At 36.3% G+C, this 13,728-nt stretch overlaps 4 protein-coding genes across 4 annotated transcripts; 2 read left to right on the top strand and 2 right to left on the bottom strand.

Moving 5' to 3' along the window:
- Nucleotides 1-2,312: 2,312 nt before the first annotated feature.
- Nucleotides 2,313-5,761, bottom strand: LOC125495588 (uncharacterized). Its single transcript, XM_048640351.2, has 3 exons — nt 5,655-5,761; nt 2,784-3,129; nt 2,313-2,597 (listed from the first exon to the last, which is right to left on the bottom strand). Exons 2-3 carry the CDS (start codon nt 3,033-3,035, stop codon nt 2,322-2,324), a joined length of 528 nt encoding a protein of 175 aa, XP_048496308.2. The 5' UTR covers nt 3,036-3,129; nt 5,655-5,761; the 3' UTR covers nt 2,313-2,321.
- On the bottom strand, nt 3,501-4,604 carry LOC109136415 (protein ALP1-like). Its single transcript, XM_019252504.2, has 3 exons — nt 4,275-4,604; nt 3,960-4,185; nt 3,501-3,871 (listed from the first exon to the last, which is right to left on the bottom strand). The coding sequence occupies exons 1-3, from the start codon at nt 4,602-4,604 to the stop codon at nt 3,501-3,503; spliced, it is 927 nt and encodes a 308-aa protein (XP_019108049.2).
- Nucleotides 5,762-6,611: 850 nt separating the features above from the next.
- LOC104906914 (uncharacterized) lies at nt 6,612-10,237 on the top strand. The gene is made up of 4 exons (XM_010695744.3): nt 6,612-7,648; nt 7,826-7,963; nt 9,605-9,844; nt 9,947-10,237. The coding sequence occupies exons 1-4, from the start codon at nt 6,776-6,778 to the stop codon at nt 10,034-10,036; spliced, it is 1,341 nt and encodes a 446-aa protein (XP_010694046.1). The 5' UTR covers nt 6,612-6,775; the 3' UTR covers nt 10,037-10,237.
- A 1,333-nt stretch (nt 10,238-11,570) lies between these two features.
- LOC130590790 (uncharacterized) lies at nt 11,571-13,149 on the top strand. The gene is made up of 5 exons (XM_057393348.1): nt 11,571-11,793; nt 11,867-11,940; nt 11,994-12,410; nt 12,532-12,536; nt 12,969-13,149. The coding sequence occupies exons 1-5, from the start codon at nt 11,571-11,573 to the stop codon at nt 13,147-13,149; spliced, it is 900 nt and encodes a 299-aa protein (XP_057249331.1).
- The last annotated feature ends 579 nt before the right edge of the window (nt 13,150-13,728 follow it).

Raw genomic sequence — 13,728 nt, 5'->3', positions numbered from 1 at the left:
TACATTTTAAAATTTATAAAATATATGTATAAAATTCTTTAAAATGTAAGGGATCAAACTGAGGGTTCAGATTTCTTCCACCATGACTTTATGCCATCCCTTTTTTTTTCTTTTACGAGGCTTTATGCCATATCATGGTGTTTCATAGCATTCCAAAAAGTTTTCAGAGGGTTTTATCATTTATGTAGTGTTTTCTTAGAAATTTGTCACAACTAACAAAACATCTTTATTGTACAAGGGAAGGAGGGACAAAGATGATATCCCGTCTCTCAAAATTATAGTTGGCAAAAATTGACCCAACCCGATAACCCGATCTGAAACTGACCTGAAAATTTTGGGTTTGGGTTGAGATTTTCGACTTGAAATAAAAAATGGGTCTATCCAACCTGACCTCAAAATATAATGGGTTAGGTCCGGGTTGTCTTTTTGAACCTGAAAATAACCCGAATAACCTCATTTAGAAGTTTGATTATTTTCAGGTCGAGTCAACTTGAAATTAACCCAGACTTTCATAACTTATATAACCTATCTTTTGTTATTCTTATTTGTATTGGGCCAAGCCCATTTCTTGGATCACCTAATTTCATTTCAGGTCATTAACCCATACTTTCATAAGTTAGCGTGTTAGTTGAATTTCATTTCAGGTCATTTTGGATTGATTTTGGGTCAATCCGAAATCGATAAGGTCGGGTTTGTGTTATGATTTTCGACCTGAAATTAGAATTAGGTCGGGTTTGGGTTAGGGGTAAGTGCCTTGAAATATAAATCAGGTCAACCTGAAATTGACCCAACCCGACTTGATTGCCAGTCCTACTCAAAATATTAAATTATCCTTAATGATTTAATTGAACAAAAAAAGTAAAATACAAAATGATTTAAGAACGCTTTTTCATTTCAACTTGCTATTCTAATAAACAAATTAAAAATAGTCTATGTATCATATTTTTTAATCAAAATATCAAATGGACAAAAGATCTTAATTTTTTTTAATAATAGAAGATGGTATACAAGATTTCTATTTGAAAATTTCGAAACACTCACTACCTTTGATACTATTTAATTCAGTCAAATCAACTTATTATGTCTATTTTTTTTTGTTCAAAATTCATTACAAGAAAATAATATTAAAAATCTTTGATATTATTCAATTCAGTCAAATCAACTTATTATGTCTATTCTTTTCGTTCAAAATTCATTTACAAGAAAATAATATTAAAAATCACTCACAACCTTTGATAGTTTTTCCCCCACATTAGCGAATTAATATATTTAAATTTATCTATCTATTAATATTTCACATTTAGTGTAATCATAACTACTATAGTACCTATTTAAAAAAAAACTACTACATCTAAAATATATAATAAAATAACAAATTTTGAAATTAAGATATTCATCCGTGCATATATAATACTGGTACAATATGATTAATGATACTAGATATGTGAACGGCCCGTTTGGTAGCTAGTAATAAAGGAATAGGAATGAAGTAAGGTAATGGCAATGGTAATGAAGGAATGGATATGAGATTTGGTAATGGTAATAACTTTGTTTGGTATGTATCAACAAAGAATGGTAATAGAAGGAGAAATCCCATTCCTTGCATTTGGTATTTAGTAATGGGAATCCCCACATGATTTTATTTTGTATGTAACACACTATTAAGTTCCAACCCATCAACTTTTTTCTAGAAACTCATTACCACTATTTTTCCCTCTTGTGAGATGGCATGATTATCGTAACAAATATTTTTATATTTATTTTTCTTAATAAAAAAAACATGTTTATAATATAATACTACTACAAGAAAGTGGAAGTACTGATTTGTGTCATAACAAAATATTACAAAACTCATTTTTTTTTTATATAAATGGAAATGAAAATTGCAACCAACTATAACATCAAACAATTATATATTTGAAAACATATGATCTTCAAGTTTTTTTCAAAATTACTAGTTAATCATAAGTCCATGCCACAAAAACAACAAGTCATTACTTACAACAATTTAGTCAAACAACAAACCACATCTCTTCGATAGAAAAACTAAATATGTCTTCCATTCATCGATCCTAGTTACTTTTTTAATTGACATTTGACAAACATAACTTTGAAATCATCAGGCATACTAAAGAAAAGTTCAACCTTTTTATCATCAAACCCGATAGATGTTGAAGCTTCAACAATTTCCATAGGAGACAATTCTTCAAGTCCGCTCAAAGCTTGAAAAAGCTTGGTTCTCTTCTCACCAATCTCCACATCACGCATAAATGTTTTCTTCAAATCATTCATAACCGCGGTGGACTCCTTCTCAACATCAATTAGAGAAACAAGTGCTTTTGACATCCACCAAGCTCCTCATTTTCTATTTCCCTTCTTCTTTTACGATCTCCTCTACTACTAGAAGGTTCAATTGCTTGAGTTGTAGAGCTAGTCGAGCCATCACCTTGCTTGTCACCCTCATTGTTGATATCTCCTTCTTCATCTCCAGGGCCCTTACACATACTCCCACTTGCACGATCCTTGGCATAAATCTCACATAACTTCTCATAAAGTGGAAAAGGCTTCATATAAAGAGCGGAAGCCCCATCACGACCCTAAACAAATAACCCAATCAACACTTGAACCACAATAACCAAACAACCCTCAAACCAACACTAGAATAGTACCAATATCAACACCAAAATATCATGAGTATGATATAGATTTAAATAGTGGACAACAAGAATGTAAGAAGAAGAACAGATTAATTGAATTTTGAGAGCTTTGCAATATTGACTTACCTGAGCCCAACCCATGAAAACCTCTTTTTCACCGGTAATCATTTTCATCTCGTCATCCCAACCAAACCCGCAAGCTTGCTTTTGAGCTTCAAGGATATACCCTAGTTGCCTCTTCAAAATCTTGATCTTAGATTCAATATGCGGCTTACCTTTCAAACCACAGTAAGGGAATCTCTCAAGCATTTTTTTCTCGATATGAGATTGATAACCTGTTTTGTAGCCAGTGTCACACTTCCAATTTGAATGTTGCATATCAACAAGGATATCAACTAGAGCACTCTCTCTATCGATGTCCACATTCTCTTATTCTTTCCTCTGCCTCTTGCATCATCACCCATTTTCTCCTCTAAAAAGAGTCAACAACATCAACAATAATAATAATAAAAAATCACACCTAAATTAAACAACTATATCACTACAATGCAAGCATCCAATTCAAGCACTTGAAATATAATCAAGACAACTTTAAAACCTCCTGATAAAAACGACAAAGAATCATGCTTCATTTCATGTTGTAACAAAAAAAGAGAGGATAACAACTTCCATTAAACAAAACGTAAAAATACAAATTAAAAGCTAGTATTCTCATCCATACATGGAGTAAGTCATAAACTAATCATCACTGATGATGTCTCCTAGCCATCCATACATTATGCATATCTTGTGCTAAATTATTTCTAAAGATAGTCCATGCAGGGGAAGTCTCACAAGTTTGAATCAAGTCCACATCATTTTCATCATCATCATCATCATCAAATTCTTGCATAAATTCATCTGACTCTGCTTCATAGGATCAACCCCCATTTGTTGGCAAATGAGGTTGTGTATATAAACACATGCTAATATAATATCTATTTGAGTGTTGAGGGGGTACTTTGTGCCTTTAGAAAGAGCTCCCCATCGCATTTTCAATAATCTAAATGCTCTTTCAATCACATTTCTAGCTGAAGCATGCTTCATGTTGTATAACTCTTCTTTTGAATTTGGTTGCTCATTTCCCCTTCTCCATTCATGATAACGTATATTTCTATATGGGACAAGGAAGCCTTCACAATGTTTATACCCCAAATCAGCTAGATAATAATTACCTATGTAAAATGAGAAAAAGAAACAAAATTCAATATAATCCACTTCTATATAAACTTGAATCCAAATACTAAAAATTTGACATCTCACCCCTAGGAACTTTCAACCCGTTATCTCTCTCTAAAGCACTTCGAAGTACTCTTCCATCGGCCGCAGAACCTTCCCAACCAGCTAGCACATATATAAATTGCAAATCTGGTGCACATGCACCTAAAACATTGGTAGAAATAGTATTTTTTCTTGACCTATATCTTGATTTGTCATCAACAGGAACAGTCACATCAATTAAAGTCCCATCTAAAGCGCCAATGCAATTCTAAAAAAAAAATAAGCAAGTATTAGTTATTAAATTTACAAGTAAAGAACTAACCCTTTCAATAAATGGAAAAAAGGACATATTGTTACCTTAAACCACTTCCACCTTTCATCAGTACTATCCTCAGGAATCGGCTCGGGTTTCTTGAGTAAAACTCTCGAAAGTTTAAGTACTGCTCTTAAAACATCATGAAAATGCCTACTAATTGTTTCTCCCGATCTCTGAAAATCATATTTAATCTCTCTATTTTTCTCCTCAAATGCAAGGATATGCAAGAACATAGCCATCATTTCCTCCACTACCATATTCTTAGTATCTCTTAACCCTCCAATTTCACGAACCAATGAACAAAGGATGTTAAATGTGTGACGATCCATCCTAAGTTGTTCAATGCAAGCGATATCACTTCGAACTATCATGCGATCTAAATGTGCTAGTCTATAAATTGGATTATATGTACTAGGTTCCCTCAACATCCTTCGTACTCGTCTCCTTAAAATATAAGTCAACATGATTAATATCATAACGATCACTCTTCTTATGCTACGTCTCTTCATAGCAAACCATAAAAACAAAATTCCCTAGGAGACCGTTGAAGGCGTGCCATCACTGGGGAAAAAATTCATAGCATAATATAAGCATTTATTGTTGCACTAGCACATCAATTTACACAAGTTCCAATAAGTTTTAACAAGTTCTAAAACAAGTCCAGGAACATATTTAAATAAGTTCATATTACTTCAGGTTGGTCAAAATCAAATGTATTGAACACACCCCATATTTACATATGATGCTTTTAACTATGATATATGGACATAGGCTACAATAACATGGTGGGGATGTAAAATTTAAGCAGAGGATAAAGGACTGTAGTAGTTAACTTAATTAACCTGCAATCATATGTGACATTTTGTGAATGCATATATGATCTACCCACAAGATTGATAGGCAAATACTTATGATTGCTTCATGCTATAATACAATGTTTTTTCACAGTCTGCTTTAGAAATATAAGTACCAAAAACAGATTCACATAACCAGATTTGAAAGAAAAGCAAATTAATCAGATTCACACAATCAGAGAGATTAGAAGAACCCATTTTCACTACTCTTGCCAAATTAATAACCAAAACCAGAAAGTTCATCTTCAAAATTAAGCAAATTACTTGGAATAAATTCGGTATCAAAATTTTATCAATGTTAATCATTGTGGACACATCCTACAGCCAGAACAACATCCTGAGAAACGGGTAACAGAAATATGGCCAGGAAGCAAATACATAAATCTAGATTGTTCATCCTTTTGCGCTCTTCAATGTCATAGCTTATCAGGCACTTATTATCAGGCTTTTGATAACCTAAGGAAGAATTACTTCCAAGTAATTTAATCATATCATGCAAGCTGCACACAGGGAATGGCATACAACAACACAGCAAAAACAGAAACCGAGTTAGGCTGGTGTACTTACACTACACTTGTCCGAGATAGCAACCCTTGCAAAGTAGGATAGATACAGATTGTTATTGACGTTGTAAACCTATTTTAAGGCAAAAATCCATGAAAGTCAAGTACCAAAAGCAGATTCACATAATCAGATTTGAAAGAAAACAAGTAAATTAGAACAATCAGATTCACACAATCAGATTTGAAAGAAAACAAGCAAATTAAAACAAGCATATTCACACTCAAATCAAGCAGATTTGAAAGAAAACAAGCAGATTAGAACAAGTAGATTCACATACATTTATAATTGAACAAAGAACAAATTGGAATTCAACGACAATCAGCTACAAACTATGAAGATAAAAACGATAGATCTACTCTCAAATTCGAAGAGAAAATATAAACTAGAAGAAAACAAATCAAAAGGACTGAAATCTTCGTCGAAAATTTTAACACAAATTTATTTACCGAAAATCTATTCAAATGACTAAAAATCTCACCTGTGATTCACTTCAATTCAACTAAAATTTCGAGCAAATCGTGATGAAATCATCCGGCAGCCATTGATGTAGATATGAAAGGAGAGAGAAAACTAGGGTTTTTGATCGGCTGAGATGAAATTATGAGAGGAGAGAGAAAATTAGGGCTTTTATATTGCGCGTGTTAATTCCTAGCCGTTCAACTTTAATGAAGACACGCGCGCGTGTTGTTCATTACCTTAGGAATGACGCATTTCCATTCCCTTCTAATACCAGGTATCTAACTGGTAATAAAAATAGGATAATTATGCCATTTCATTACTAGATCTTATTACTAGGCATTACCATTCCAAATTACCAAACATCCAAAACACGGTAATGAAATTTTCATTACCATTCCAGCCCTTTTAGTCCCGGCTACCAAACGGGCCGGAAGGATTATTTATCTTCCCTTATTAAAAAAAACAAAAAAATACGTCTACTAAGAAGAGGGACACACTGACACACATATTGAAAGATATTATTTTCCAATCTGAATATTTGCCGGAAACAGGAAAGAAGAAAAGTTGAGTTTCTACATGCTCTCAACCCATCACTGAATCACTGTTTAGTGTTTACCTCCCCTCTTTTCACCAGTCAGTGAGTGAGTCACCATTCACCACCCAAGATGGGAAACCACCATACTATCTCCTTTTCCATCTTCCTCATCTTACTCCTCGTCTCTCGTCTAAACTCCACTCAACAAGAACATGAACATGAAGAAGATCAACAAAATCCCATCATCACCCGATTCCAAACCTACCTGCGTTTCAAAACATCCCACCCGAATCCAAACTACACCGCCCCAGTCTCCTTCCTCACAGCTCAAGCCCGCTCCATCGGGCTCCAGGCCCGCATACTAGAGTTCATCTCCGGAAAACCAGTACTCATCATCACCTGGCCCGGTTCAAGGCCCGACCTCCCTTCTATCCTCTTCAACTCCCACCTGGACTCCGTCCCAGCAGAGCCCAGCAAGTGGGTCCATCCTCCATTTTCTGCTGTACGAGCTGCCGATGGGAAGATATTTGGCCGTGGTGCTCAAGATGACAAGTGTATTGGCATGCAGTATCTCGAGGCCATCCGGAACCTTCGGGAACTCCGCGGGGTTGAGCAGCCTATTAGGACCGTCCACCTATCATATGTACCCGACGAGGAAATTGGGGGCGTTGATGGGGCAGCTAAGTTGGCGGAGTCTAAGGAATTTCAGGAACTCAATGTGGGATTTGTCATGGATGAGGGGCAGGCCTCGCCAACTGACGACTTTCGGGTTTTCTACGCTGATCGTTCGCCGTGGCATGTCACGATTAAGGCAGTCGGACCTCCGGGGCATGGCTCTAGGATGTATGATAATAGTGCCATGGAGAATTTGATGATCAGTATTGAGATTATTACCAAATTCAGGGACTCTCAATTTGATTTGGTAAAGAAAGGTTACGCCGCTAATTCTCAAGTCATCTCTGTGAATCCTGTGTTTTTGAATGCTGGAATTCAAACCTCTAATGTTAGTGTGACTCTCTCTCTCTCTCTCTCTGTGTTATTGTTATTAATTTTGTGGAACTCGTAAGTCGTAATCTCTAACTGTTATATTATAACACACTACAACACCTTCAACACAACAAATACAACATCTATTTACTTATTTATATATTGTCAATCTGAAAAATGAGTTGTGATGCAGGGATTTGCTATGAACATGCAGCCATCAGAGGCTGAGGCAGGGTTTGATATTCGGTTGCCGCCCACTGCGGATCTGGAGCTTATTAGAAATAGAATTGCTCATGAATGGGCTCCTGCATCAAGGAATATGACATTCAAGGTTTTTTTTTTTTGTTCTCCATCATTCTGATTTGGTGCTTTCACCCCCCGGCTCCCCAATGAGTTTGAGTTCTATGTGGTATATTTTCCTATATTTCATGCTAACTTGTTTATTGATCATGTAATTGGTGTTCATGCTAACTAGTTTGGTGGAAGATTTATGAATCCTTACTGATTGTTTTTTGAAGTAGGAATAGGTTGGGGATAACTATAATGCTTATGCGATGTTTTGAACATATTAATTTGTATCAAGTGCTAGTGATATATATTTCTGTCTTTCATTTTTGCTGATATCTGATGTTATAAGTCTTCCGGCCTTTGATTTTGTCTCCCTGAGAGTTTTCTGAATGCAGTTGTTCTCTTGATGTTATAACTGATGCTTGTACTAGCGCGGCTATCGTTTGAAATTTAGACTACAATATATCTAGTGGATAAGCGTTGGGTTTCTTAAGCTTCTTCTGGGCAGGACATTCTCTGCTGTTTTAATAGTTTAGATTTCATTTCCCCTATATATATTGAAACAAACGGAATGTAGGGATTCTTCATTCTTCTACATGTTTTTTGCATCATAAATGGCATTCAATTGAAAATCTTCCCTAGGAAATTCTTTTTGAAGACTATTATGCTCCTTCTCAAGACCCTTGATGGAGGCTATCAGTCATGTTCTGGAGAGAGCTGACACTAACTGAAAATATTAATATGAATGGCTGGAGGTTCATGTCAACTATATGGGACACAATCACCTGGTTCCAAGTGCCTTCAGATTCCCACTTAAAAGATCATAAATCACTATCATGATACTTGTGGGATACATGAGATTGATTCTCCTAGAAAGGCCATAATTAAGGCAGCAGAATGAGAACTTGAAAGGAAATTTATGCGGGAACTCCCTCTTCTCCAGAAGTCTTTGAAGGTCTAACAGTGTACATATGACATGACGAGTTGATATTGAGAATATATGCCTAGATAGGAGCAGCTGGCAACCAGTTTCAAATGTTGGAGGACAATAAAATTACTGGAAGCTTTTTTGTAACAATTATCGTGTGAATACTTGAGCTTGACTGCTCTGAAATAGTTTATACGTCATATCAGAAGTTACTTACAAGACAGTAATGGGGAATGCGAGGTACAAGAATGTTGAGTCTCCCTGATCTCTAAGCACTTGATGCGACATTCAAAATTGGCAAAGGAAGCCCTTTTCAAGGCCATACTCCAGTGACCTTACAAAAACTCCTTGTAAGTGGAAATATATGGCTTAGATTTATAGTCATGTCACATATGATGCCTATGTCCTCAATCTCCTCATTTGTTACAATTTCCTGGTTGAGACTTGGGAATGTGTTGGTATTGCGTTTAGGTGCTTGGAGCATTATAGTTAGTAATGGCTTGCCTTTTCATTGTATCTGTGTGAAGACATTAGTAGGTAGGCAAGTCGTCTCAATTGTTGATATGCATTGATACTCTGTGTAGGAGCTTGGGACTAAAATTTTGGCTGTTCTATCTTCTCTGTTTCTTCATACTTTTTTAGGCTTGGCTCTTCCTATGCCGTCTTATAAGCTTATTTGTCCAGTTGTCCTCTTTAATTATCTTGCAACTACTTGCTATATTGAGTATAGGTATTATTTATATGCATCTCATCCAGATTGTTGAAAAAGGACCGAATAGGGACTTCTTGGGCCACCCCTTGATGACGTCAACTGATGATACCAACCCGTGGTGGTCTGTTTTTGTGCAAGCTATTACAGCGGTCGGAGGAAAACTTGGGAACCCTGAAATCTTGGCTTCGACAACTGATGCTAGATATATGAGACAGAGGGGCATCCCCGCTTTAGGGTTTTCTCCGATGGCAAATACTCCAATATTGCTTCATGATCATAATGAGGTATGTTGATAACTTGATATCTATCATGCATCCTGATTCTCATCCTGTGATTTTTGTACTTTGTTGTGAAAAAAATTGCTAATTGTGAATTTTTCCTTGCAGTTCCTGCAAGATGCTGTATATTTAAGGGGAGTTGCAGTGTATGAATCTGTAATTAGTTTTTTGAGTTCATTCAAGGGAAATGAGAAATAATACTTTTTTAGCCGTGGAATGATGGAAATCATGGGCTAATAATGGGAGTTTGTTAGTATTGACTTCCTGTCTAAATTGTGGCGTCTAATCTACACTGTAAATTTGTAATTGTCCTACCCCAACCTGTATTATGACTTCTTAATTTTTTTATTTTCACTGATTAAACTTAATGTGATATCGTACACTTTGATTTTCTTTCTATATCCGACATTTTGCCTTGTAATTTCGTAATATGCACTATGGTTCAAAGAAGGGGGAGTATACCTATATTCAACACAGTTACCTATAGGACCTTCAGTTTATTAGACCTTGGGTGGGCTAGTGATTTATGACTGCTATGTGTACTTGTTACCTACTTATGTATATCAGCGCCCAGGGCGGTAAGAGGATTAGTTTGTGAATGTTTGCTAGCATGGCAGTCCGTTGAGTAGGGCTGAGGATGTTGGAGTTTATAATAAATGCTTTTAAAGGAAACTTAAGAGTTGCTTCAAAAGAGAATGTGAAGAGTCCCACATTGATAGAATCATAGGTAGTGTAAGGGGTTTATATACATTACACTTTCTATACCCATTGAGTTGTGTGACAAAATGATTTTTAGTGGGCATGTGGTGAGTGGAGTCACCACATGCGCGCGCCCCTTTGGGCCTTGGGGAATAAACTTAACTTAACTAAAGTTTTGGGTCAAAAATCTGTTGTTTTTAGCCAGTAATTAGGTTACCGTTTTTTCCCTGATTTCCTCCCTTAATGAGCCGTTATTTCCTAATTACGTGGCCATTATCTCCTCCCACTAAGTCGGCTGGTAACCACGTTTTAACCCTATTATCCTTTTATAAATACGAGGTTACTGTTCTCTTAACACACAAAAAATCATAAACACCTTCTTCTTCCTCTCTCGAAAATATCATTTCTGGGCAATATTCAAGATCGTTCTCAATCTGTTTTTCCATCTACACTGGAAACCAGAGACCGTGTACCCCTGGAGGTTGATTGCTAAGAGGCCGTGTGTTGTAGCGGGGCAAATTCAACTTTAGGGCAGTGAATTCTTCACGCCACGGTTTTCCAGATAAGTTAAATTTATATTGTTAGCGGTTTTAGTTCCTACATTCTAAAGTTGAATTTTCCGAAATATTTTTTCTATTTTTCGGAACTATAGCTGCTAATATTCCTGATGAAGGTACCCGTATTTTAAATGTTGTTCCTATAACCAATCCCTTTGTCCCTGATATGTCAAAGTTAGAACCTTTTGATGGGAAAAACTATAGGATGTGGTCTGATAAAATGGAATTTTTCTTGGGTCAGATTGGTGTTGATTATTGTTTGCTGTTGATGTTGCTCCTGAAAATTCTGTTAGGGATTTCGTAAAAGATAATAAGACCTGTCGTGGGATGTTATTGCATTATATGACTGCTTCCCTTTATCTGATTTATAGTAAGTCTAAAAATGCTAAGGAGATTTGGGATGGTTTGAATGCGAAGTATGGGACTGATGATTTTGGGACTAAAAATATGCGTGTAGTCGTTGGTTGAAATTTTCTATGAATGATGAGAAACCTGTCCTTGATCAAGTTCATGAGTATGAACATTTATGTGCTGATATTGTTGCCGAGGGTATGGCTATTCCTGACCTTTTCCAAGCCAATTGCCTTCTAGAAAAATTGCCTGCTTCTTGGGAGAATTTTGTTCATTCCTTAAAACATAGGCAGAAAGATTTTACCCTTCAAGAGTTAGTGTCCCATATAAAAATTGAGGAGCAGAACCGTATCCAAATAAAGGGAAAATCAGTTGATCATTCTTCTATTCTGCTAATCTTGTGGAAATAAGACTGCTGCAGGTAAAGGACCAAAAGGCAAAGGTCAAAATCAGTTTCATGGTACCAGGCAGAATAACAACAATTCAAGGGAAAAGGTAAATTTAAGGGTAACTGCTTTGTGTGTGGTAAGTATGGGCCTGCTGCCAAGGAGTGCCGTCAAAGGAAGGAAACTCCAGTCAAATCCAAAGATGGCAAACCTCAAGCCAACCTTGCTGAAGATGATGATGTTATTGCTGCTGTGGTGTCCGAGGTAAATCTGGTAAGCAATGTTTCAGAATGGATCGTGGATACTGGTGCGACCCGTCATATCTGTGCCAACAAAGAAGCATTCCAGGAATACCAGAGAGTTCCAGAATCAGAATGCATCTTCATGGGAAACTCAAGCACTGTGAGTGTTTTAGGCAAAGGAAAGGTTTTCCTGAAATTAACATCCGGGAAAACCATTGCTTTGCAGAATGTCCTGCATGCTCCTGATATCCGCAGAAATCTCATTTCTGGTTCACTTTTAAACAAAGCTGGGATTAAGTTATCTTTTGAATCTGATAAACTTGTATTAACCGAAATGGTATTTTTGTGGGTAAAGGCTTTTGTAATGCTGGACTTTTTGTTTTGGATGTTGTTATTGATAATAAAAACTCTACTGCTTCTGTTTATATTGCTGAGTCTGTTTCTTTATGGCATTCTAGACTAGGTCATGTGAATGTTGCCTCTATTAAAAGGCTAAAAACTTAGTCTTATTTCTACTTTAGCAATACTTCTTTTGATAAATGTGAAGTGTGTGTAGAAGCTAAGCACCCTAAGAAAGCATTCAACAAAAATGTGTCCCGTTCCTCTACTTTATTAGAGTTAGTCCATAGTGACTTAGGTGACTTTAAGAATTCCATGAGTAGGGGAGGAAAGAAATACTATATTACTTTTGTTGATGACTTTTCTCGTTATACTAAGGTTTATTTATTGAGTTCTAAGGATGAGGCAGAAGAAAAATTTCTTATTTATAAAGCCGAAGTAGAGAACCAATTGGACCTTAAGATTAAAAGGGTGAGATCAGATAGGGGTGGAGAATATGATGGTATTTCCCTTAAGAAATTTTGTGAGTCTAATGGGATTATTCATGAGGTTACAGCCCTTATACCCCAGAACAGAATGGAATAGCTGAGCGGAAAAATAGAACTCTTAAAGATATGATGAATGCTATGCTTATTAGTTCAGGTATGCCTACTAATATGTGGGGTGAAGCTATCCTTTCTGCTTGTTATGTCCTTAATCGAGTTCCCCATAAGAAGTTAGATAAGACCTCCCTATGAATTGTGGAAAGGCTTCAAGCCGAATTGGGATACCTCAAAGTGTTGGGGTGTTTGGGGAAGATAGGACTTCCTGACTTTCAAACGAGTAAAATTGGACCTAAGACTGTAGATGGTATTTTTATTGGTTATTCGTCTAACAGTGCTGCATATAGACTCATTCTTAAGGATGCATCTGGTTTTGGTCCTATTAGAGAGTCAAGAGATGTTGAATTTTTTGAGCATATATTTCCTATGAAAGTTAGTTTGCAATCATGCTTGCCTGCTGCATCTTCTTCGTTTTGCATCGTGACATTGCATCATCTAGTGAGACCTTAGAACCTAGAAGGAGTAAGAGAGCTAGAACTGAGTCTAGTTTCGGACCTGATTTTATTACTACCTTTCTAGCTGAAAAAGAGTGCTTAGATGAGCAAGATATCAATGCTTTTGTGTTAGAAGAGAACCCGAGAACCTATGCTGAGGCCATGAGATCGGTAGACTCAAGTTTTTGGTTAGAGGCTATTAACAGTGAAATAGAGTCTATTATGAGTAATAACACTTGGGTTTTGACAGACCTTCCTAGAGGTTGTAAGGCCTTAAGCA

This window comes from Beta vulgaris, chromosome 3 (genome assembly GCF_026745355.1).
Source record: "Beta vulgaris subsp. vulgaris cultivar EL10 chromosome 3, EL10.2, whole genome shotgun sequence".
In the NCBI taxonomy this organism is placed as follows: domain Eukaryota; kingdom Viridiplantae; phylum Streptophyta; class Magnoliopsida; order Caryophyllales; family Amaranthaceae; genus Beta; species Beta vulgaris.
The sequence above is the reverse complement of the archived record's forward strand: the minus strand, read 5'-3'. Positions and strand labels throughout refer to the sequence as shown.